Genomic DNA, 23,427 nt, shown 5'->3' with positions numbered 1-23,427 from the left:
CCAAATGGCACACATGAAGCCACTTAGGCCTGATGCAAGCAAACCCAGCAACCCTCCCCCAGGTCTTTAGAGGGCGCTGATCTTTCCATAGAGAAGCAGCCCTGAGGATGTCAGACTCCAGGACCCAGCCTTCCTCACCTCTGCCCTGCTGGGCCATTAGAACAGCCTCTGAGGATGTGAAGGCTCCAAAAACATTGTCAGGAAGGATTTCTAGGGTTATCTGGGGGTAAAGCATAGTGTTGTCTTCATGTTTCAAAGCACAAAGTAGGGCTTCTCACTCTTTTCCCTCCCACGGTGGGGCTACTTTACTGCATCACCCTTTCCCCATCCCTAGGCTAGGTGGGTAGTCCAGCCCTGGTTAAGGGAAAGCTGGATATACTGCAGGGGAAGGACTAAATCTGCACAAATCTGAATGCCTCACCCCGGCATCATTCTAGCTTCTAGGCAAAATGAGGAATGTTCAAAACGACCCATAGTACTACTCTCACCTGATGTTTAGGACACAGCCTATGTTTTGGACAGTGGAGCGGGGGTGGGGGGAAAGGAATAGGCAATTAGATGGTGGATTTGAGGTTAAAAAAAAAAAGACCCGGGGCTTCCCTGGTGGCGCGGTGGTTGAGAGTCCGCCTGCCGATGCAGGGAACATGGTCTGGGAAGATCCCACATGCCGCAGAGCGGCTGGGCCCGTGAGCCATGGCCGCTGAGCCTGTGCGTCCGGAGCCAGTGCTCCGCAACGGGAGAGGCCACAGCAGTGAGAGGCCCGCGTACCGCAAAAAAGAAAAAAGACCCTTCTCTGTAAGTTCCAGGCCCTCACAGAGCTCCCCAGATGACAGGGAGCAGAAAAAGAGAAGGAGTGGGAAGGCAAGCCCTCCCAGCAGGAGGGCATGGCCCCTGGGCTCCTCTCTGAAATCAGGGCCCATCTGGGGGGAGGCAGGAAGGCAGGAATCAGGAAGCGAGCAGTCCTGCCCCCAATCCTCCCCCTCACAGATCCCCACCCTGTGCAGTGCCTGATTGGTTGCCAAGCACACCCAGCCGAGCCTTTCCCACCTCCCAGATGCAGCCCGTGAGAGCCACTCAAACAGAAAAGAATGTCAAGTTTATTTCACTTCTTGAAGATGCAGGCCTTGATTTCCTCAGGGCTCTGGACTTACGGGCCTGTGCTAATTGGCACGGCTACTGTTGAGACTGCTGGCTGCAAACCCCAGAACCTGGTGGTGCCTCAGAGGGACAGGGGAAAGGGTCCCCGAGACACTGGCATCCGGCCTCGACCACCTGCTTTCTCAGCCTTAGGCTCAGCCAGACCAGAGGAGAAGGGAACTTGGGCTCTGTCATGCCTGGGGCCACGTGTGGTAACCCTCAGATATCGTGGGAGCAGGGAGAGGGCTGTGTGTTCAATGTAGAACACCTTAAGAGGAAGGAAGACTGAGATGAGGTTGTTTGACCCCAGGAGGCCTCCTCTTCTGTTCCCTGAGGAGTAAAGCCCTATAAACCAGAGGGGGTGGGAGGGGTCGGAGCCTCTTCTCCCCACAGCCCGGCCAGGTTCAGCTATACAGGCCAGGGCAACAGAGGAGCTGTACTTGAGTCTACGTAAGATTCAAAGGTCAGCCTGGGCAGTGGGGCCAGGATCCAGAGATGGCCTGGTGCCCCAGGTCCTGCTGTGCTGCTTCCCGAAGAGAGGCAGTGGAAGGTAATGCTGGCAAAATCTCCTGGCCGTCAGGCAGGAGAGAGGTAGGCTGATGAGATGTGACCAGGTATCGTCCTGTGTCGGGTCCCCCAGTGCAGGCAGGAGAGCAGTGTCTGAACGATTCTAATGCTTCAGGATTCCTCGTGCACCCCCCAGAGTTCAGATGTCAGGAGCCGATGGGACCCTACTTAACCTGTAAAGAGAGGCTCAGGTTAACTTCTGCCCAGGTAGAGAAGCCTGCAGACCATACTCCAGGGCCCAACACAATCAACTTCCAGAACACCAAGCCATTCGAATCCCCAGCTCTCCTCTTGTAGCATCTGTGTCCACCGACAGGAACTCTCTGGTTCCCATCCCTGACTACACGTTAGAATCTTCTGGAAAGCTTATAAAAATCCCCAAATCCAAGCTGCACCTAGAGTCTCTGGGGACAAGACCTAGGCATCTGTACTTTTAAAAGCTCCCTTGGTGACTCCAACGCAGCCAAGGGTTAAGAGGAGGGGAAAAGGAATTCAAATTGTTTCTTTAGGCCCTTTGGTTACAGCTCTGAACAAGGAAGCAAAAATTCACTAAAATAAAATTTTGAGCTATCTGTAAATAGCTATCTGTAAATACATATCACAGCGAGAGAAATTTATGTCAGCACTAAAATTATCACTTCCTGCCCCTGAGGGCTAATTTGGAAAGTTTTTCTAAGAAGCTGTCAAATTTCCTCTTTGCAGACATTTAAGAGGATGGGTTCTCCCCTTGCTGGAATGGAACATGGGATGTCCTCAACCCAAGGACCGTCTGAAACTCTAGGAACAACCCATGAGCTCTGCTCCTGGCTTCCCTACCTCCTGGCCCCAATTCTGGCACCCCAGACTGGCGTGACCTCTGGGGAGCACCTACCATTTGGTGAGTCCCCCTTCTGTGCACCCTCCCCGCCCCAGCACATTGCATATCTCATCCTGTTTAATCCCTGCATTAACACAATGAGGTAGGAATCACTAGGCCTATTTTTCAGCTCAGAGCCAAACAAACCTCCCAGGGTCACACAGTTTGTAAGAAGCAGAGTCAGGGTCAAACCCTGTTGGAATCTCTGCAGACTCTTTCCACCGTGCCACTGGTTCCCAAACGGGGAAGTGACAGACATAAGGGTGATGAGGAGGATGTGGGAGGTGCGTGCACGCACGCGTGAGCGTACATATGTGTAAACAGGGCTGACTTTCAGGGCGAGGACCATCCTTGATTCTGAGATTGTATTCTTCCTTCTCTTTGGTGTTAAAATGCACCTTATAAAGGGGGACTTCTAGATGGCATGGTTTTTTCCCTTTCAATTCTGCTTACTGGGTAATATGAAAAGTTGGTCACTCTGTTATTTTCCAGTTTTCTTTTGTGAATTTTACTGGTGTACAAAATCCAAAAGGCTGAGCCCTGCTGCATCCGCCAGCATCTTCCCCAGGACCTGCCCACTCCCCCTGCCCCGCAAGGAAGGGACTCGATCAGGTGGTGCTGCAGAGTCTCTAACACTGGGCCTGCAGCCCCGCGCCGTTCTCCCCAGCTCTGGGCTTCGTTTCCTGGTTCATCACCATTCTGAGGATGGTCGTAAAGGTGACAGGAGCCGGTTTGCATGGGGCGTGAGGCAGAGTCCACGTTCACAGAGATCTGGACACAGCCGCAAATCCACGTGCCTCCCAGCCCCCATCTCTGACTGCACCGAGGCGCATATCCTCCAGACTACGGTGAAAGCCTACACCTGGTGAGGACACCGACTCACCCGTGCACAAGGCTCTGATGTGACTGGAATATGGGCCCCCGTCATCAAGCCTGCTTGGGCATGCACGGGGCCTGTGCCCCAGGGGCGAGGGCAGTCTGAGGGCCCAGCCTCCCCACTGCCCGCACAGCGGGGTCTCACCCTTCGATGACGCGGTTGTTGTCCTGGAGGTCAGACGCCAGCACCTTCATCTCCTTGCAGAGCTCTTGCATGCTGTCCAAGGCAGAGGCGAGAGAGGCGGCGGTGGCTAAGGCCCAAGTCGCTCTGCCCAGACCCCTTCCAGGGAGGCCCCCCTTCCTCCACAGCCCCACCGAGCCTCATTCCTGCCTCCTGGGCCTGGCAAGAGGCGAAGCCCCTCACACACATACACACACACACACACACACACACACACACACACACACCCCTCTCTCTGGCACTTACTGGAGAACCAGGTCCTTTAGTGCAGGGCTAGGATAAGGAGCTGTAGTGGGTGGTGAGGCCTGAGCCTCCTTTGTTCTGTCCTGCAGGAGCTGGTGAGATAGCCAGTCAAGGATCTGAAAGAACCACACGTTAGTCAGAAAGGATAAGCCAGCTCATGTGTGGAGGGCAGCGGAGGTGTGGGGAGGGGTAAGAAATCCGTGATACAATGGCCCCCAGCCCGCATCCCTGGAGTGTCAGGAATTTCCCACAAGCCCCTCCTTCTCATCCTGGGAGCACAGCTGGCACAAGCACCATCACTGTGTGCACTTGTGTTTAGGGGTGCAGATTGCCAAGCTCCCGTTTGTGGCTGACCTGCACCTGTCATGACACAGTTGGAGCCAGGAGCTGCAGAGAAGGGGTGGGGGCAGCCCAGCACCATCTCGGAAAGAATATGCCCTGTGCTGGGGAAGAGCATGTGGGCCTTGCTCCTTGAAGAACAGCCCTTCTCTGTCCCTGATGGCAAAGCAAGTGGATTCTCAGAGCGGCCTGAGTTGGTCTCTTCTAGGAGAGCAGATCAGAAGACAAGGGGCGTTCATATCGCCCCCCTCAGGGAGCCTCCCAGGCTGCACAGGGCAGAGAGGGAGACGTCTCAGCATTTTGGAGCCTCTGCCCTTGCAGCGAGTGGCCTTCAGTCTGAGAACACTAGGAACTGCCGTCCACACTGGTGGATCAGAGACCTCCCATCCACACCAAAGTGTTTGGACTTGGTCAAGGGCAGCTCTGCCCCGAGGCAGGGGAATGGCCCGGATGCCCTCCAGGTGCCCAATTGGTCCAGTTCTCCTCAGCAGCCCCGGGGCCCCGAAGCTCCCCACCTTGCTGAGGCTCTCCTGGGCTCCCTGGGCTTCTGTGTTACAGGCGGCCACGGAGCAGCCCACCAGGCGCAGGTGGTTCCTGGTCTCATGCACCACCCTCAAGAGAGCAGAGAAATGTCAGAGCCCGGCCCACTCACTCTCACCGGGGCCCACCCAGCAGTTCGGTCACCACACAGACACGGAGGAGAGGCTTTCCAGGTGGCCGAGGCTGGAGCTGGTGGGTGCCAGGCACTGGCCTCCCTCTCCGCCTCCGCCCTTCCAGCTGTGCCCTCAGCCCTCACCTGTCCCACCTAAGGAGGCTGATGAGCACTCTGACCGGGGCTAGTGAGGGTCCTGGCGGAACCACAGTGGGAGCTGCAAATACACCTGCCTCAGGCCGGGCCACACAAGCCGGCGAGGGTGAGCAAGGGCCCGGGTCAGGCTCTGGAGAGGCAGGGACCGCCTGCACTGGGACACTTAAAACGGGAACTGCCCACATTCCCATTTCCAGGGCAGATCAAAGTCAAGACTCTGTTATGAATTCTCTTCTCTCTCTAAGTGGAGGGAGAGAGGAAGAACATCGCCCCATGGCACAGAACGTACACCAAGTCCTGGAGGGGTTCTACCAGTGGTCGATTCTCAACTCTGGTTACACATTAGAATCACGCAAGGAGCATTTAAATACTGCCATCCAAGCCCTACTCCAGACCAATTAAGTCAGAATTCGGGGTGGCTTGGGTGGGGGAGATGGAAACGGTATTTTAATGTAAGGGTAGGTGAGTGTCTGAGTCTCAGCCCCATCAGGTCACGTGGGCCACAGAACCAGCAGCACCAGGGAAACTGTCCTCTTGTCTCAGGACGGGAAGGGGGAAGGCGCTTGCCTGAGAGGCAGAAGCCAAAACTCCTATAAGGGACAGTGTGCAAGGGGGATTCTATATAAGGGCCTCTGCCTGCCCCTGCTTCCCAGACCACTTGTCCTCATCCCAGAGGGATCTTGTGTTTTCCCCAGAGAGGGGGCTTCTGAACACAACCACCTGGGACATGGAAAGAATCTAGATTTTAGAGGCAGTCATACCCATATGCCAGTCCTGGGTCTGCTATTTACTAGCGGTGTCGTATTAAGGAAGCAACCTGTTCTCTGAGCCTCAGTTTCCTCATCTGTGAAACGGGGTGACAGTATCCACTGCATAGGGTAGACATTGCGGGATTAAATGAGTTAATGTATAGAAATCACCCAGCATACTACCTGGTCCACCCAGGGCCAAAAAACCACCCCCCCTTTTTTTTTTTTGCTTTTGTTCCTTTACTACCACCTCCCTCTCAGTTGGGGCTCTGCAAAGCCCAGGGCTGTCTGAAGCCAGGAAAGGCCAGGCCAGGAGGGCCCTGAGGACCATGAGTTCAAGAGTGAGGGCCAATGTTACCTCATTCTCTTGCCATGCGTGACCAGGGATGCCTGGTACTTCTGCACACGCTCCTCCTGGAACACCTGCAGGAGCCTTTTGGCTAAATGACTAAAATTCACCCTGAAAAGACAGAAACAGAGGCACAGAGATGAGAAGCCAGAGCCACCTGAGCACAAACCTAGCATCCCTGGGTCTTCTTCACCCAAATGTCCAGCCCCTGGCTCCACAGCAGGGCCGCCTCTCCCAAGGCGCCTATCCCACTTAATGTGCATCACGGCGAGCAGAGTGGCTGGCACAAAGCAACTCCAACAGACGGATGAGGGAGAAGGACAATGGACCTCAGGGAACACACACACCCTTGAGCTCAGCCCCCAGAGGGAAGGAGAGATGGTCGTGTGTGTGGAGTCAGGGGTGGGGGCAGAACTGGGGGAGTGAGTCCCCAGAAAAGCATAAAATCATGGAGGACTTCCTGGAAGAATAGAGTGTCCAGGAGACAGAGGAGCAGAGGGAAGCCCAAAGGAGAGCCCAGGCAGAGGCCAGAAGCAGAAAGTAGTAGGTGGTAAGTCAGCGAGGACACCTAAGGAAAGAAATCCTTCAAACAATCGTGTTCATACCAGAAGTCAATCCAGTTCCATCAAGACTGCTGCTGAGAAACCACCCTCCCCTGGCCCCAGATAACCTTCCCCAGAGGTAGTTAGCCCCTTTTCCTCCTGCCCAGCTGTGGCCTGGGATCAGGGCCCTTTACCGCCTCTTGTCTGGCACAGAGACTCACTCTGCCCTGGTGACACCCACCCTCCTGCTCACCCGCCTGCCAGGGGGACAGGCACTCACTTATCCAGCTTGTGAATCTGCTCCTCGTTGTAGCCAAGCCCTGAAGGAAACAGACAGGGCCAAGGTCACCTATTCAAGCAGTCAACAGAACCGAATGGCTCAAGGGCTGGCAACGACTGCAAAGCGAAGGCAGCAGCCTGGGCCCTGCTCCACGGAGCTCACAGCCCAGCGGAGCCAGGAAGGACAAACGGAGGGAAACAAGCCCAAGACACTGCATTATGACCAGGTAGGGGTCCACCTGGGCCAGGCAAGCCTGCAGTGTAGGGAGTGGAGGGATGGGTGCTCGGGGAACACTTCAGGTGGACAGTGGTGGATGAGACGGGGCTTGAAGGATGTGTGGTCAGCCCTGACCCCTCATCCAATCCCCTTCCCAGTGTGGCTGATGCCTACAGCCTATTGACCCCATCGCTGAATATTCAGGCTGCAGGCAAAGCCACCTGGGCTCTGCAGCAATGCGCTGGATAAGCCAGGCCACCACCCTCGACCTCCACTTTTCAGCCCAGCCACTTTTGCCAGAAGAAGAACTTTTGCCAGTAGGGCTGAAGTTTTCACTACCTTGGCAGCTTCCTGATGCTCTCTGCGCTAGGGAGATGCTGCCCCCTCCTGGGCTTCAGGGGAATGGCCTCTGAAGGCCAAAATGAAGCGATGAGGAGATTCACCTTGCTGCCTGCCCCCACCACTCCCCTAATAGCAGAATCACCTCCCTGGCCTCTTGGTCCTGGGCCCTGCGCTCAGCCAGCTGACTTATGAAGTCCAAGCGACTGATCTGGGATGAGGCCCAGCTCTGCCCCCTCTTAGCGGGAGGCTATAGGCAAGTGATTTTTGCCTCATCCATCACATGTAACACACAGGATGGGTGTGAGGGTAAAGTGAGAAAGTGCCCTGAAAACGATGGAGCATTTTCCAGAATGGCATCTTTCCACACCCCAAGTGTTGGCGGTTAAGTGTTATTCTTCCCGGTTCATTTTTAACTTTAATAAAGGACTCTTGCAAACCAATACAAATCAAAGTCTTTTTGAGGCTGTAAAATGGGGTGGTTAAAAGCACCTGGACCTAGGTTGGGTTACTTAACCTTTCTGTGTCTCAGTTTCCTCATCTATAAAACGGGGAGGGTAACAGTGTCTAGAGCATTAAATAAATTAAGAACACGCAAAGCCCACAGGACGGTGCCCAGCACTTGGGAGGTGCTCAGAAGTGTCATGGTCATAGGATGACGGAATTCCAGTGACGGAGGCAGAAAAGCCTCTGAAGGTCTCCTAAAATCACAGCAAAGGTGGCCAACTGGGTGTTAGGCCAGGCTTCCTGAGCCCAAGGTCCCCCTGGTTTCAGGGAACATGGGAGTCTCAGTTCTCCTGTCTCCTGTGATGCTCCCCCTCCAAGGTCAGATCCAGAGGCGGGACTGAGTTTCCCATCTTCTAGAATCTGCATGTCCAATGCTGTGGCCATGTGGCTGCTGAGAACTTGAAATGTGGCCAGTACGGCTAATGTGACTGAGCACCTGAATTTTTAATTTTAATTTAATGAATTCGACTAAATTTAAAAACGGAAGCAGTGTACAATGTTTTTTCCCCATCAAACACAGCTTTATTATTTTGGTAAGAGTACATTTCACTTTGTTAAAAAATGAGCTTCCAAATAGAGATGGCCAATGAGTGTAAAACACACGTGGGATTGTGAAGACTTGGCACAAAAGAGAATGTAAAATATCTCTTTAATAATTGTTTCTATTGATTACATGCTGAAATGACAACTTGAATATATTGCGTTGTATAAAATACGTTATTAAAATAAATTTCACCTGTTTCTTTCTACTTTTTAAATTTTGGCTACTAGCAAACTTAAAATTACAAATGTGCCTGGCATTGTATTCCTATGGGACAGGGCTTTTTAGATAATCCTAGGGACAGCAGAGAATTTGCAGTCAGGCGCAAGCCCTCAAGTATGGATTTCCTGCACATTAGGAAATGCTGGGGGGCATGGGTGGGCGAGAGTGTCGGTGATCGGTTCCTGGAGTGTTAGCTCCCCAGCCCCGAGAGTCACCTGGAGCCTCCCCAGGCTCCCCCCACAACCCCCGCTGCCGTCAGCCCCAGCCCTGGGTTCGACCCTCCCCTACCCCATGATGGGCGAGAAGCTTCCCATCCCTGGGCCTGTAAATGAGCTGCCCCTGCCCAGAGGGTCTTTGTGAGGCTCCGTAGATAATGCGGGCCAAGTGCCTGGACTAATGACTCTATGGTATTTCTCCCGATCCTCCCTTTTCTGGAAAGCCTGACTAACACTTCTGTGAGCCAAAGTCACAACGGATAGGGAAACACTCCTTAAACTGTAAAGTGCCCTGCAAAGGTGAGGGGTCTCTTTCAAAGCCACCACGTCTATAGCATCCAGGCCTCAGCTGAGCCCCAATGTGGCAACAGGCAAAGGTGGAAAGGCTTCATGTCCCTCACTGGTGTGCAGGCAGCGACCTTGCCCTAGACCAGCGGCACCCGGGCACCACGGAGCGCCACCCGCGTAGTGGGCCTCCAGCAACGCCACTGGATGGAGTGTTAGGGACAGCCAGCTAACCCAAGGGAAGGAAGGGGGGAGGGAGGGGAGAGCATGAGGAGTGTTTTGCTCTCCCTGTGGCTCACCTGGCCTCATCCTGGATTTCTTGAACTGTTTGTAAATGAGATACATCTTGTCCAAACAGCACTGAATCTGCTGGATGCTGTGGGCACGAGACAGGGACCAGGTGATGGAAGAATCAAACAGCACAGGTAAAGGGTGAGGGAGGGGAAGGGATGGCGGTGGGAGGAGGGAAGCTGTCTCCCTGCAATAGGAGCCTCACTGCCATACTTTTGGGGGCCAATCTGGGAGTGGGGGTGACTCTTCTGTTTCTAAACTTGTTTGAGGTACCCTTGGGTTAGCCATCCAGTCACCTCTCATTCCTGTGTTTATTCTTTCTCTCTTTCACACACACACACACACACACACACACACACACACACAGGAAGAAGCCAAGCAGGACAGGCGACAGGAAAGTGGCCTTTGCTACACAACAGGGCTTGAGAACAGGCTCCGGGAAGGAGCCTTGGACCCTGAAACAGGAGAGCCTGGTGGTGGCAGCTGCGTGTGGGGGCAGAACAGGAACTTCCTTCTGTCACCTGGCAAGGGCAGAAGTCGTGCTTTCTGAGAATACCCAGTGCCTGGTACATAGAAGGGACTTCAATCATGAATCAACAACCCTTGTTTAAAACAAGAATGAATCAAGGTCTTTGGTCCTGCCTGCAGGCAGGGGAATTCGGGACATGACCTCTCTACCCTCTTGGCCTGGGGTTTAAGGTCATTATTGTTTCTTCCTTCCCCTTTTCAGGATACAAACACTTTGTCTGAGATGTTGGGGGTGTTTGTGGGTGGGGGTTTATCCCTCATCCTCGGGCCTATTTAGCTCCACTTCTTCCCTGCAGCTCCTCCCAGGACCCTGTCTCAGCTATTTCTGAAGCTGGACTTGGGGCAGAGCCCAAGCATGTTCCCAGGATTCTGCGGACCCCAGACTCCTGCCCTCCTGGAACCTGGGGTGGACAAGACCCCAGGTCCAGTCTTTAGCCAAAGGGCTTGAGCCAGATGTATTCCAAATTCAGAACTATCTTCTGATTTGAGAAAGGTGGTCCAGTACACATACACTATACTGTGGAATTCCCTCGGAGGGCATGGTCTGGGGCAGTACTCCCTCATCACATACCCTCAGTCTTCAGAGAGCTGAAAGAATATTCACCCTAAGTGAGATAAGTAAAGACTAGGAAGGGCTTTGTGTCAGTTGAGGTCAGGTTTTACTGCCAAAACAGCGAAGAAACACCCTGTGGTTTTCAGAGCTTTCTGAATTCAGAACTGAGGACCGGGTAGGCGGCTCTGCAAGGGCGCTGACTGGGGGGTGTGTGGGGCTGTTTGAGGAGCCGGACCACGTCCAGGTCAGAGCAGAGCGGGAGGCAGGGGCTCCACACACCGGGCTGTGAGGGCAGGGGTGCTGGGGATTTTTCTGTCTGTTTAAAGGGAGACTGGGGATTCAGAGCTCGAAAATCCCTGGCGCAGGCCAAGCACGTAGGCTTTGGAGATAGGCAGGCCTGACCCGGAGCCTTATGTCTGTCATTTGTCATTTATTGCCTTGTGACTCGGGGCAAACTAAGCTCCCTGAGTGAGCTTCCTCACCTATAAAAGGAGCATAAGAGTAGTAGTATCGTTATTGTTTTGAGGATTAAATGATAGAAGTAGGAGGACCTATTCGAGGGTCTGACGCAGAGCAAGGGTTCAGAAGAGGTAGGGAACTCAATTATTCTTTTACTTAGAACTATTGCACCTGCTAATATTTGTAATTCACTCTCTAACTCCCAGGTGGAGGCGAGACCCCAGATCCTTTTCTCCTTCTGGCCAGTCTCATGGGAGGGTCTTGTACATTCCTGGATCCCCTACCCCTAGCCCCAGGCCCCAGCATCCTTGCCAAGATAAGGGAGAAGGCAGGCTGACTCCTAAAGAGGCTACTGGGCCTTCTGTGCACCCCCAAACCCCCCCACCAAGAAGAAAATCCCACAGACCTTCTGTCCGCATGTACCTGATCCCGGTTCTTCATCAGCTCAGAGCTCAGGTTGCTTAGGGTCATCTTGGTCTCTGTGATATTATGGGAACATCTGGAGAGGACCTCAGCCAACTGCGGGACACAAAGGCAGACCCCCATGGGGGCCTCAGCTGGAGGCTTCGATGGGAAGCCTCCCCGCACCCCGCTGTACGCCTGACAGCCCCTCACCAGCCCCAGCCTCACTCACGGTCCGCAGCTTGGACCTCAGCTCTGCGGCCCTCTTCAGTTCCTGGATCTCAGGCACCCCAGCCACGTTGCTGAACCTCGAGGGAAGGGTTAAAATCGACGTGAGGAACATGACAACCAGACACCAAGTGTGTCTTGGATTGGATCCTGGTTGGGATGAAAATAGCTAGAAAAGAACACTTGGGGGATTACCAAATTTGAGTATGGATGGGTACTACAGAGGAGATGGAATGTTTTGACACAGAGGGGGCAGAGATCATAAGCTGAGAAAAGCAGGTTATAAAACAGCAAGTAGGGCTTCCCTGGTGGCGCCGTGGTTGAGAGTCCGTCTGCCAATGCAGGGGACACGGGTTCGTGCCCCGGACCGGGAAGATCCCACATGCCGCGGAGCAGCTGGGCCCGTGAGCCATGACCGCTGAGCCTGCGCGTCCGGAGCCTGTGCTCCGCAACGGGAGAGGCCACAACAGTGAGAGGACGGCGTACCACAAAAAAAAAAAAAATTTCAGGTTCCGCTGTGGGAGGAGCTAGTGGCTTCGGACCTTAGAAGAACCGACAGGTCTGAGCATGTTCAGAAAAGAATGAGACTGTGACGCATGGGAGCTGGGAGGCCTCCGAGGTCATCCAGTCCCCTCATTTTGAAAATGAGGGAATAGAGGCCCAGGTAGGAAAGGCGACAATGGTCTGAGGCTAACAGTGAGTTAATGAAGAGCTTGGGCTGGGCCTTCTGACCCTCGGCCCAGTGCTCTTCCTCGTGGGAGAATGAAACAGGCCTCAAAGCAGGCACTTGCCTGACCCTGAGCTCTCCACACCCACCACACCTCAGAGGAGGCCTTGGAGCCAGAACGGGAGAAACAGCGGCCAGCAGACCCCGGGACTCCAGCCCTGGGGCTAGCCTGTCGCTCTCCACACTCGTCAGCCCAGGGAAGGCGGACAAACAACCAGATGCTCTCTCTATACATTTCTTTCTCACTCAAGAACCTAGAATAGATCCTTGTTGGTCATGTTAGCGAGGCCCAACCTCTCATCTGGACCCTAGGACCTGCCTGCACTCTCCCCTTCCCTCTGTCCCTCTCCAATTCCACTCTGGGACATGCTCCACTATGACTGTGGCTTCAGCAAACCTCAGCAGCACCTCCCCACCCCTCCCGTCACGTCTCTGCATAGGGCCTTCCCACCCCAGGTATTTGCTCACATTCTGGCCTTGACAGCCTCCCTTCTTCCGGGTCTTCCTGGCTGCATCTGCCCATCTCTCGTCTCCCTTTACCCAACCGTCCTGCCATGCGCACATGCTGGGGAAGGGCTGTCCTCCAGGGCCGTCTGCAGGCCTGGGGCCACATCCAGCCCTGGAAGCCCGCTCTGTGCCTGGGCAGATGTCTGCTCAGAGGGACTCCACCACAGCGCTGCCGGTGGATCCTGCCCTCTGCAGCCCCTCTTCTCTGTCCCCATTTGAAGGTGGCTCAGCCATGCCGGGGACTCATCTGGAGACTCTCCTCCCTGCCTGGCCACCACCCTGTCTACCCCACGGTCAGTGTCGCTGCTGCCGAGCACCAGGTGGAGGGCAAGTCTGCAGTGAGTCACCCTGCTCCTGGGAAACTCCCAGGACCTTCCTGAGGACAAGGGCTGCGGGACGTGACGGGTAGGACACCGGGCCTGTTTGGCACAGTCTCTGTTCTTCTGCCACCACCTGTCACCGGGAGAGGCTCCAGCCACCATCAGCTTCCCTGGGCCACAGGGCTCCCACCTCTCACCTGTACCGTAGGCCCTGCCGCCTTCTCAGCAGCGCGCTGGCCAGTGGAGTCTTCCTGCTTATCTCCAGACCCTCCAGCTTGATGTCCTCCTCCCCAGTCTCTCCCTTTCTGTAACCCATCACGCCTAATTAGCCCAAGTCAGAGGAGTGGAGGGTGTGGATTTCCAAGCAGTGGGGCAGGGGATCCCGGGAGGCGGGGACAGTTTCAGGCCCAGAGGAAGCAGGAGGAGGTGTGTGGAGGATGAGACCGCCTAGGTCTGCATCCTGTCAAGTCCAGGGGACCGTGTGTGAGTGTGAGTGCTTCTCCCAGAGCCCTGCTCCAGGGCCTGGTGCAGGTGAGCAGTTTAAATCTTCAGAGGAGGCACTGGTAGGGCAGAGGCCGCTTCCTGGGGGCAGGGAGGCTGCCTCGGTACCTGGCGGGGCAGTGCCCTCACAGGTCCGGCCCCCTGAGGTGAGGGACTGGCTGGTGGGGGCAGGGATGGGGCGGGAGCACCCTCTCCGTTCTAGCATGGCAGGGAAGTCGGGAGCTCTGGGTGGGAGGGGACAAGGGGCATTGTTGGAAAGATTGGGGTGAGGAACAGACAGAGAGAAGGGCTGATGGGTCTGAGCGGGGCTCATGCCGGCTGCGGCCCCCACCCTGGACGGAACACCCACCTCTCAGTGCCGAGGCTGCTGCTGAGGAAGAGGAGGGCCATCCTCGTGACCTCCAGCGTCCGCCTGCACGTGGCCTGGAGTGACTCCCTGCCAAGGGGAGCCTGAGTCAGAGCTGCCTTCTCCCAGGGGACTGAGGGCACTGTGCCCATAGGCACAGCCCCAGGGCGGTGTTGGAAGGGGTCTGGGTTGCCCGTCCTACCCTGCCCACCCTCCTTGCCCTCCCCACCCAGCCCTTGGGGGTACTCACACGAACCAGTGCAGCCCCCGAAGCATCAGCTCCTGTCCTGTCAGCAAGGCCTGTGCCAGCCGCAGGGCCTGGTAGCCGGCACCCAACACACCCTGAAGCACAGAGGTGGGCAGGGTCAGGTCCCGCACCCCGAACCCCTGCATGAACTACCCCCTCCCTGCCACCTGGGGGCCACCCCTCACCTTGGCCGTGTTGTAATCTGCCTGCAGGTCCACTTTGGGGAAAAACTTGGGGATGTCCAGAGCAGCTGCAGATAAAGACCTGGTCTGAGGGGGCTGCCTGTCCGGCCCCGGATGAGGTCTGAGCTCATCATTCCTTATTTCCAGCTCACGCTCAGCCCTCGCCACCTATCTGCCACCTCAAGCTTCCCAACTCACCTAGAGCCCCGACCTTCTAAGCCTTAAAGGCACTGAATGGGCTTCTTTACAATTGCGGTCCCTCACTGCCCCCTTGTGTCCACTCTGGAGAACTACAGCCTCATGCCCAAGGCCCCATCTCAACAGCAGAAAATAGGCTAAAAGCACCCCTCACACTCCGGGGTTTCAAGGTCAATTCCCCTCCCAGCCTTGGAGACCCTGAAGAGGAGGCATCATTCAAATGAGAAGGAGTGATATTTTTGCTAGAACTTGGAGGACAAAGCTCTGGACCCCTGACCACCTTCTCTTCTCTCCAGCAGCTTAGGCTCCTGCTTCCTCCAAACCAAACTATTGGAGGCTTCCCCACCAACCACGGACTGTGGAGACCACATTGAATCCACATCTCCCTGTTTCCATTGGAGTTCCTTTCCCAGATCTTTGGACGCTGCGAAGCAGGTTGGGCAGGCCACCAGCCCGAGTCACATGGCATTTCAGAGGCGTATGCAGAATTAGAACCCAGATCTGCCTTCTACACCCTGGGGACCCAAAGAAACACCCACAAGAAATTGAATCAGTATCCTGGATTATAAACCCCTGCCCCTTGGAAGAGAATGTGAGGAGGAGAAAAGATAAAGCCTGGGTGGCCCTACTCACGGTCCCTGAAGGCCAGCCCCTTGGGGGTCTCGCAGACCATGCTGAACAGGGTCAGGGGGCTGCTTGCTGTCGTGTGGGCGATGTGCTGTGCTGAGAGGCTGGGCTCGAGGACACAGAGGTGACCCTCAAAGAGGTACTCCTGGTGCTGGGGGGCCACGTTGGTCTGCTTGTACACGGCCTCTAGAAAGATGGCTATCCTAGACACACCAGAGGCAGAGAGAGGGGAGGGGGAGGGGAGGGCATGTCAGCAGGCAGGATACAGGGTCAGGGTGACCCGAAGCCCAGCTAAGACTTTGGGTTCTGCTTTTCAGAGGGAGGGACTGGGTGATTTTCTCTCTAGGGCGGGGAGATGAAGGACAGAGCTCATGTCTTATAGTGGATGGAGACAAAGTGGGGATAGAACTCAAGAAGCCTTCACATCTCTTCCTGCCACACTTCCATTAAAACTCACCTAGTCCCATAGCATGCTCCAGAAATACAGGATTCCATGAGTAATACACTGGGGAAATGCACTGCCCCCCCCCACACACTCACACCCCTCAGGAGATTTATAATGCATCAGCTTTATAAAGTTTGCCGAATCTCTCAAGTCCAGCAGCAAGGAGGCCTGTTTAACATTAACTTGGTGGAACTAGTATTTTTCCAAAGTAAGATTGGACCCAGAAGCTTCCAAATCTAAACTGCCCACAGAGCACTGCCCAGGACACGCCCCCGTGCTCGGGGAGAGAAGGCTCGCGCCGCCCTCGCTCGCGCCCACTCACGTGTTGTGCACGTGGATGTAGACGTGGTGCACGACGGCCTGCGGCAAGGAGAAGACGTGGACGACAACTCGCTGCAGGATGTCACTGGTCTCCGCAAAGAACTGGTCGAAGCCCCAGCACTTGGCCTGCTCCACCTCCAGGATGTTGGCCAGGATGGGCACCAGCTGGCTCTGCAGCCCCCTGCCCCCCGGGACATGGAGACTGTCAGGGGCCGGGGCCCGGAGTTGGCCTCCTCAAGTAGGTAACAGGGGCCTTCCATGAGAATGTCCTGGAGGGCCAGGGCCAAGGGGGTGGGGCAGGGTGGGATGGAGAGGAGGAGCTGGAAGGGTCTTCCAGCATCCAGATGGAGAAACTGGGGCTAGAAAGGGAGAGTGGTGTACCCAAGCTGCCAGCACACAGGGTGCTCCGCCGGACCAGGCCTCAGCTGAGAGAAGGACATCGGCCCAGACTTGGGTCTGTGTCTGCCCCTCCCGCAGGGTCCCACTCACATGGACAGCTGACAGGTGATGGGGAGGGTGTAGCTCCACTCCAGGGGCCCGTTCTCCAGCCTCTGAGTGCCTGCAATGGCCCCGGCTGGCTTCTCCGTGGTGATCCGGTACCTGGGGGGAGACAGGACCAAGTCAGCAGGAGCCTCCAGCCCATCACACTTCAAGGGATGATGGACTCAGCCCGGAGGGCTCAGGGCACAGGGGCAAGTCACCCAGCTGCCCTGAGGCACCCTGAGAATGGAAATTGAGAGTCTGGCTAGCAGTCCTGATGCTCCCCAGTCAAGTTCTCCACTCTCTCCTCTGTCCATTTCCTCTGCCCCCTCACCACACATCCGTGCCCACCTGCCTCCACACCTGCGCCTGCACTGTGGTCGGCCCCCGTAGCCTCCCCTCCACCTCACTATTCCAACCTCCCCTCCCTCCAAAGTCCAGCTACCCTGACAGCCCCCATCCAAGTCACAGCTTGACCCCTGAGCTGAAGGGGCATTGACCTTCCTGCAAATCCCCTTTAAATCTCTTTTGCTCTGGGTCTCCAGCTACTTCTGTATCAGACAGCAGAAAACCATGAGGGAGCCGGAACCTGGGATCAGGAGGCTAGGTCCTTGCCCTTCCCCTTTGCCCCTGGCAGGCTCTGCAACCTTGGCCAAGTCGCTCTGGGAGCCTCAGTTGAGATGTGGTGAGCCACAAATGGAGGGGGGTGCTCAAGGGAAGCCCTGAACTAAGTTCTCCCATCAGGAAGGGACAGGGCTCAGCCTCTTGTTTCATGGACTGATATCCAAGGATCCGAAAGAAGCCTGCGTCGGGGGCAGACCAGGAGGACCGCGGAGTCAGAGGCAGAACAGGGGACACAGCAGGGACTAGAAGGGAAGGCCCAGGGTCCGCCCCTTCGCCCCCTGCCCGGTGGCCCACCGTACATGATCTCCTTGTTGCGTCGGGGCCCTCCAAAGGGGACGAAGGGCAGGCTGCCAGTGGCCGCATGGTACAGGGTCACCCCAATGCTCCAGAGATCCACGGCCACCCCAAAAGCTTTCTGTTGGGGCTTGCGAAGCACCGCCCGCTCATACATGTCAGGGTGCTGCAGGAGGGGGAACCAGAGAGCTGTCATGGAGGGGGAAGGGGGCGAGCGCCTGAGCACACCCCATTCAGACCCCCTTCTCCCACCTTCAGGAGGAAACAGAACCGTCAGAATGCATCTCCTTTGTCATCTCAAAAATGGGTGTGGCATGTGCTTATCCAAAGCGCCCCTCCCCCCAACCCCAGCCTCTGCCCTGAGGGAAGAGGTGACCATCAGTGCTCCATCCTCCATGAGTATCCTATCAAGGACTTAACTGAACAGGGGAGGCCTGGGCAGGCTGCAGCATTGCCTTTCGGCCTTAGAGAACAGAACAAATTGTTCTGGTTGGGGATAGGGGGTGAAAGAGAGATAACCCTGCTGGACACAGGAAGATTGGACAGAGCCCCTCGGAGGGGCACTGAGAGTCACAAGGTGAGGGGCAGCCAGCTGCAGGGGAAGCCCTCCGCTCGAGCAGCGGATCCCCCACGCCCGCTCACCAGGTACTCCTCGGTGCCGTAGACCGAGACGAACTTCTCATCGTCATCCAGCTCCCGGGCTGCCCCGAAGTCCGTCAGCTTGTAGATGCTCTGCCCCTCCTCCCCGACCAGGCGCATGATGTTCCCGGGCTTGATGTCTCGGTGGACGATGCCGTTCTCCCGCAGGTGGTTCATGCCGGCCACTGGGACAGAGGGAAGACTGCTAGTGGCTCTGGCCAGGGACAGCCCAGTGTCAAGGCTCATCTCGGGGGAAGGATCCACATAGACAGAGAGTGGCAACTGGGGCCACAGGAGCAGCAGGAGAACAGAGACAGGCACAGAGCAAAGGATGGGGGTCCCAAGGAGGTGGGGTGTCGAGGTCCCATTGGGGTTCCCTAAGAAACTGAGAGGAATGGCGGCTGTGTCTCCCAGAGGAGGGCACTCTCCTCCCTACCATTTTTTAAAAATTATTATTATTGTTGTTAATTGCGGTAAAATACACCTAACATAAAATTTACATTTTAACCATTTTTAAGTGTGCACATCAGGGGCATTAAATGCACTGGCACTGCTGTGCTACCATCACCAGCGTCCACCTCCAGGACTTCGCCAGCTTCCCAGACAGAGATTCCACCTATTAAACACTCACTCTCCATCCCCCCACCCCAGCCTCTGGCAATCACATGCCACTTTCTCTCTGTGGACCTGCCCTCTCTAGGTCCCTCACATGAAAGGAATCATATAGTAGCTGTCCTTGTGCGGCTGGCTTTTGTCACGCAGCACAACGTCTTCCAGGCTCATCCATGTGTCTGTTCTAAGGCTGACTAGCATCCCATCATACGTATATCCCATATTTTGTTTATCCATTCAGCTGTCTGGGACGTTTGGGCTGTCTTTGCCTCATGGCTACTGTGAATGAAGCTGTTGTGGACACTGGTGTACAACCTCTTTTAAATTTTATTCTGAAATTGGAGTTTAAACTGCTGATCAGAGGAGTCAGACACTTGGGTTCTGTCTGTCCATTAGCATCTGTGCCAGGTCTGTGAATGGGGAGCCTCTTAGCTTGCAATGTTCTACTGTGTTTGGATACTTGTTCCAGAAATGCCATACCCCTCTGGGACTTCACCTGCTGCTGAGGGCTGGGTCTGTGGCTGGCCTGAGGTGGGGAGGGGGGTCCCCGGTGGGAGTCAGGGAGGGGCTTACCCACACAGCGCAGCACCACCAGGAACTCGTCCTCGGGCAGCCCAAAGGCGTTCTCAGGGCTCTCCAGCGCACTCAGCAGGCTCCCGCTGGAGCAGTACTCCATCACCAGCACCTTCTGCCGGCTGCCCCCCTGTAGGGGACAGAGGGAGGCTTGGGGAGGAGGGCGCTTCTCCTCCCCTTCCTCAAGACGGGGTGGCTCACCCTAGAGCCCAGAGCCTCCATCTCTCTAGGTCTCCGCTTCTAGCTGGCCTTCCTTCCTTTGGCCTCAAACTGAGCCCAAGGTCACCTTTTTCAGGAAGCCTTCTTTGATTAGGCCTCACTCCCCATCCTTACTTTGCCCCCAGGCCCCTGGCACCCTTTACCCCCTCTGGCCAACCTGCTGGCCGACCTGCAGGTGAGCATGTGCCCAAGTCTCTATTATTATGTGACCTGACCCTTCCCAGCCTGTCAGAGTCGAGGACGAGACTGTCTTCCTCTGACCAAGCACTGGACCCACCGTCTCCTCCACCGCAAAGAGCTTGATGATGTTCTGATGGTTCAGCTTCCGCAGGACCTCAAACTCCCTCACCTGCACCTCGCGGGGTCGCAGGTAGCTGGCCGTGTTGAAGACCTTCACAGCAACCAGCTCCCCGGATTTCTGCCATGGGGGATAACATAAATGGCACCCCTGCCCTGGGAGCGCACCCCCTCCCAGGCCTCCGTTCAGCCTCTCCCGCCAGCCTAACCCCAGGGATGAGCGAAGGCAGCCTGGTTGGGGCTGGGGGCTCCCACCCTCAGCTCCTTCCCCTCCTCAGAGGGTGCACAGCCCGTCCCGCAGCACTGGGAGATGACAGGAGCTTGGCACCCCTGGGACCCTGCAGGGGGTGGTTTGTTGTTACCGCTACTGTTGCTATTGGCAGTAACTACGGTGGCAGCTAATACTCCTTGGCCTTAGCAGCCACGTTCTGTCTGGCTTCAGCTCTCAAGTACAAGATAGTGCAGTGTGTCTCATATTCAGTGCAGCTCTCCATCAGAATAAAGGCAGGATAAATCCAAACGAGTCCCACTTCCCACCTCTGCTATTCCTAGATTTGCTGCCACCTCCCTTGGATGTTGGCTTGTGTCTTCAGCCCTTTCTCTCCAGCCCCCAACCGTGCCTGACAGAAGCTTCATCCCAAGGAGCCCTCTTCAGATCCCCACACCTCTGCTCCACTTCAGAGGGCACAGAACAAAGTCAGAGAACCCTGCCCAGAACCCTCACACCACCCTTCATGCCCACTGGGGGCCGACTTCCTGGCTGCGAGGGGGCCGGGGTGGGCTGGGCTGCATCCTACCTTGTTTCGGGCCTTGTACACACTGGCAGTGGCCCCCTGACCCAGCAGGTCATCCGTGTGCCACAGGTAATTGACGGTACTCTGCATCTCTTGCTCCCAGCTGGCCGGCCACCTTCTGCTCAGAAAAAGAACATACTGGGGTCTAGGATTCCACCCCTGACCTGGGGTGGACGCTGGTGGCCTGACAAGTAGCCCTGCCAAAGACCACCCCATGAAGGGCTCCATGTGGCCATTCCAGAGGCAAGGGGGCAGGGGAAGTGTGAAGCACAGAAAGGTTAAGTAACTTCTCCAAAAAGAAGCACAGCCACTGGGCCCTCAGACCACAGCTGGGGCCTGTCCCACTGCAGGGCATGCTACCTGTCCCGACTCCCCAGGTCCCTGTCAACGCCCTCCCCAGACAGGTCGTTCTGCGGAGACAAACCCTTTTCTCTGTCACTTCTCCCAGGCACTGCGAGTTCTGGGGGGTTTGGCATCCAGGCCTGGGATTGTCCCAGGAAGCAGAAATAGTGCTTGAAGCAAGAGCCCCAGGTTAGACAGTGTCAACCACATCACCACAAATCTCCAGGATTGCAACACGAGCCTGGAGCCCCTCCCCACTGCTCGCCTGGGCCCACCACTTCCTGCTGCTGTCAGCTAACATGGCCAGGTCAGAGCTGCTCAGGAGAAGAAAGCGCTGCTGTGGAGAGAGCGTGTGGGTGAGTGTGAGTGTGTGTGAGTGAGCATGTATGTGTGTACTTATGAGTGTGTGTGTGTGTGTGTGTGTGTGTGTGTGTGTGGAGGGGGTGGGAGAGGCAGGAGGCCATCAAATCGAAAAGCTCAGGAGCCTGTGGAAGGATCTGAAACCGCTCTACAACTCTGTTTCCCATCTTTGCCCTCATCCTCTTCTCTCCAAAGGCCAGTTCCTCTAAAGCAGTTGGCTGCAGACAGCGTAGCCTCAGAAGTTACATTCGGTGCTTCTCTGAAGAATAGGGCCATGGCTGGTCTTTATGGGATGGCTGGGAGGAACATAAGAAGGTCCACCACCCCTTAAATACTCTCAAATAAGGCTGAACTAGACAGAGCTGCTTCCTCTTCTATCACCTTAAAGGTTGTCAATCCTAGGGTCACCATGCCTGGAATCTCACTGTTCCTTAGCTTTGAGCCTTCTCTCTGTAATCTTTTTTTGTTTGTTTTTTTTAAATGGAAATCCTGAGGAGGTCAATTGTTTGAGCCAGAGGCCACTTGGCGAGATCAGAGGTCAATTCCAGTTTCAGAAGATGTATTAGTGTTTGCATTTTATAGAAGCAGCTGAGGGGCTGAGAGTCTTTATGAAGACAATGTAATAGCTTAGCAGGAATGAGTTGGTGAGATTTTCCCCTCTGAGGCTGAGCAGGAATCAGCCCGCGGGCCTGGGGCTGTGAAACCAGGTAGAGCATCCTGAAATCAAGGCCAAGGGCCCAGCCAGGGGAGATTTCACCACCTTCAAAATCCTCCCCAGGGCTGGTGCTGGGGCAGAGCACAGCGGAAGGTCTAAGGAATGGGCAGTGTGGCATAGAGGGCAGAGCCTAGACAGGCTGGCGTGCCCTGGGCTCTGCTCCTGGCCCTGCCAGGGCTATGCTTAGGAGCTGATGGGCAGCACATCTGGTCGGGTCTGCGTGCTCTGTGCCTCCCAGCCCAGCAGCTGGTGCACAGAAGGGCTCATTATCCTACAGCAGCGGTTGGATGGATGGGAGCCAGGAACCCCCGTCGTCCCACCCACCTTCCTCCTCCTCCAGGCTCTGCAGCACCTAAAAGCACTTACCCTGTGCTCTGAGTAGCCCCCGATCAGGCAAAGACTCTCCCCAGCAAGTGTGTGTTATGCTTTCTGTCTGTGGCAAGTCCAGGAGCTGAGCTACACCGGAAAGAGGAAGGCGGATGAGAGGCACCCCTGGGCGCCGTTTGATTCTCAGCCTCCGTCAAAGGCCCCCGGCCCCAGCCCTTTAACCCTTTCCTGTTTGTCACCGTCCCCCACAGAGCTGGGGGTTTCCAGCCCAATTCCCCAGCTCCAGGAGACTCTCCTCGCCACTCCCACCCCCAGGACCTGGGCCAGTGGGAAGGACCCCAGGAGAGGTGAGGGCAGGCACCAGAAGAAGCCAGGCAGAACAGTACAGAGGCAGAGCTGAAGGCTGGCTTCGGGTGTTGGGAAGCAGAGCCCCGGAAGGGAGCATCGTAGGTGGACTGCAGCTCTCCTCTACGCCACTCCTTCCTTTCCTCTCATGGGCCTCCAAACAGTCCTTGGCAAGGGTGCCCACCTGAGCTGGAGCACAGGGCACCTCTGGGGGCGTAGGGAGGAGCCGCTGCCACAGAGAGATTCAGGGAGGGGACGTGGGCCGGCCTGGAGAGCAGCTGCTGACCGGCCAGCACCCCGGCACTCTGCTAAGGGCTGTCTTGCCGCTGCCTGGCGCCCCGGCTTCCCCATTCAACGCCCTCCCTCCCATGGACTCACCCCATCTCGGCTGTGGGGCATGCAGGCTTGTGGGACTGCGTGACGCCCCCCGAGCTTTCAGGGCTTGTTGTCATTCATGGGCAGCGCCCATAGCATCCTGGTGGCCACGGGCCCTGGGAACCTGAAGATGGGCCAGTTGAAGTGGCCACGTGCCACCCTGGGAGCTGGGAGAACTGGGAGCAAAGGCCAACACTCAGCTCAGCTCCCTGCCGGCTCTCAGTTCTCTCACTTCCTGATTTCGATCTTTCTCTCTCTTAAAGAGACAGAGGCAGCTGGGCTGCCGCCACTACCACC

The 23,427-nt window shown here is 56.1% G+C and overlaps 1 protein-coding gene across 10 annotated transcripts; it reads right to left on the bottom strand.

The window, feature by feature from the left end:
* Positions 1 to 1,083: 1,083 nt before the first annotated feature.
* Positions 1,084 to 23,353, bottom strand: IKBKE (inhibitor of nuclear factor kappa B kinase subunit epsilon). Of its 10 annotated transcripts, none has more exons than XM_029229556.1 (23): positions 23,134 to 23,353; positions 22,450 to 22,539; positions 20,670 to 20,784; positions 19,853 to 19,993; positions 19,357 to 19,486; positions 18,175 to 18,356; positions 17,538 to 17,698; positions 16,624 to 16,734; positions 16,136 to 16,315; positions 15,375 to 15,571; positions 15,092 to 15,256; positions 14,547 to 14,611; positions 14,365 to 14,456; positions 14,118 to 14,204; positions 11,718 to 11,793; positions 11,490 to 11,602; positions 9,552 to 9,628; positions 6,928 to 6,967; positions 6,115 to 6,216; positions 4,715 to 4,811; positions 3,864 to 3,976; positions 3,582 to 3,653; positions 1,084 to 1,877 (listed from the first exon to the last, which is right to left on the bottom strand). In XM_029229556.1, the coding sequence occupies exons 3-23, from the start codon at positions 20,754 to 20,756 to the stop codon at positions 1,844 to 1,846; spliced, it is 2,322 nt and encodes a 773-aa protein (XP_029085389.1). In that variant the 5' UTR covers positions 20,757 to 20,784; positions 22,450 to 22,539; positions 23,134 to 23,353; the 3' UTR covers positions 1,084 to 1,843. The 10 variants fall into 10 exon arrangements, 4 of the variants coding, with proteins under 4 accessions (XP_029085389.1, XP_029085390.1, XP_029085391.1 ...); XM_029229557.1 differs by having other exon boundaries at positions 11,718 to 11,787; XM_029229558.1 differs by lacking the exon at positions 15,092 to 15,256.
* Between the last annotated feature and the right edge of the window lie 74 nt (positions 23,354 to 23,427).

The sequence above is a fragment of the Monodon monoceros genome, unplaced genomic scaffold, assembly GCF_005190385.1.
Source record: "Monodon monoceros isolate NGI ecotype Baffin Bay Population unplaced genomic scaffold, NGI_Narwhal_1 Super_Scaffold_18, whole genome shotgun sequence".
Classification (NCBI taxonomy): domain Eukaryota; kingdom Metazoa; phylum Chordata; class Mammalia; order Artiodactyla; family Monodontidae; genus Monodon; species Monodon monoceros.
Note: the sequence above shows the minus strand (reverse complement) of the source record. Positions and strands in the feature narration are given on the sequence as shown.

Excerpts from the sequence above, each read along its gene's own strand:
- IKBKE (XM_029229556.1), bottom strand. The coding sequence starts at position 20,756 with ATGCAGAGTACCGTCAATTACCTGTGGCACACGGATGACCTGCTGGGT. Across the intron at positions 17,699-18,174 it reads ACGGCACCGAGGAGTACCTG|CACCCTGACATGTATGAGCG; the intron begins GTGAGCGGGCGT and ends CCCCTCCTGCAG. Across the intron at positions 6,968-9,551 it reads GAAATCCAGGATGAGGCCAG|GGCTTGGCTACAACGAGGAG; the intron begins GTGAGCCACAGG and ends TGTTTCCTTCAG.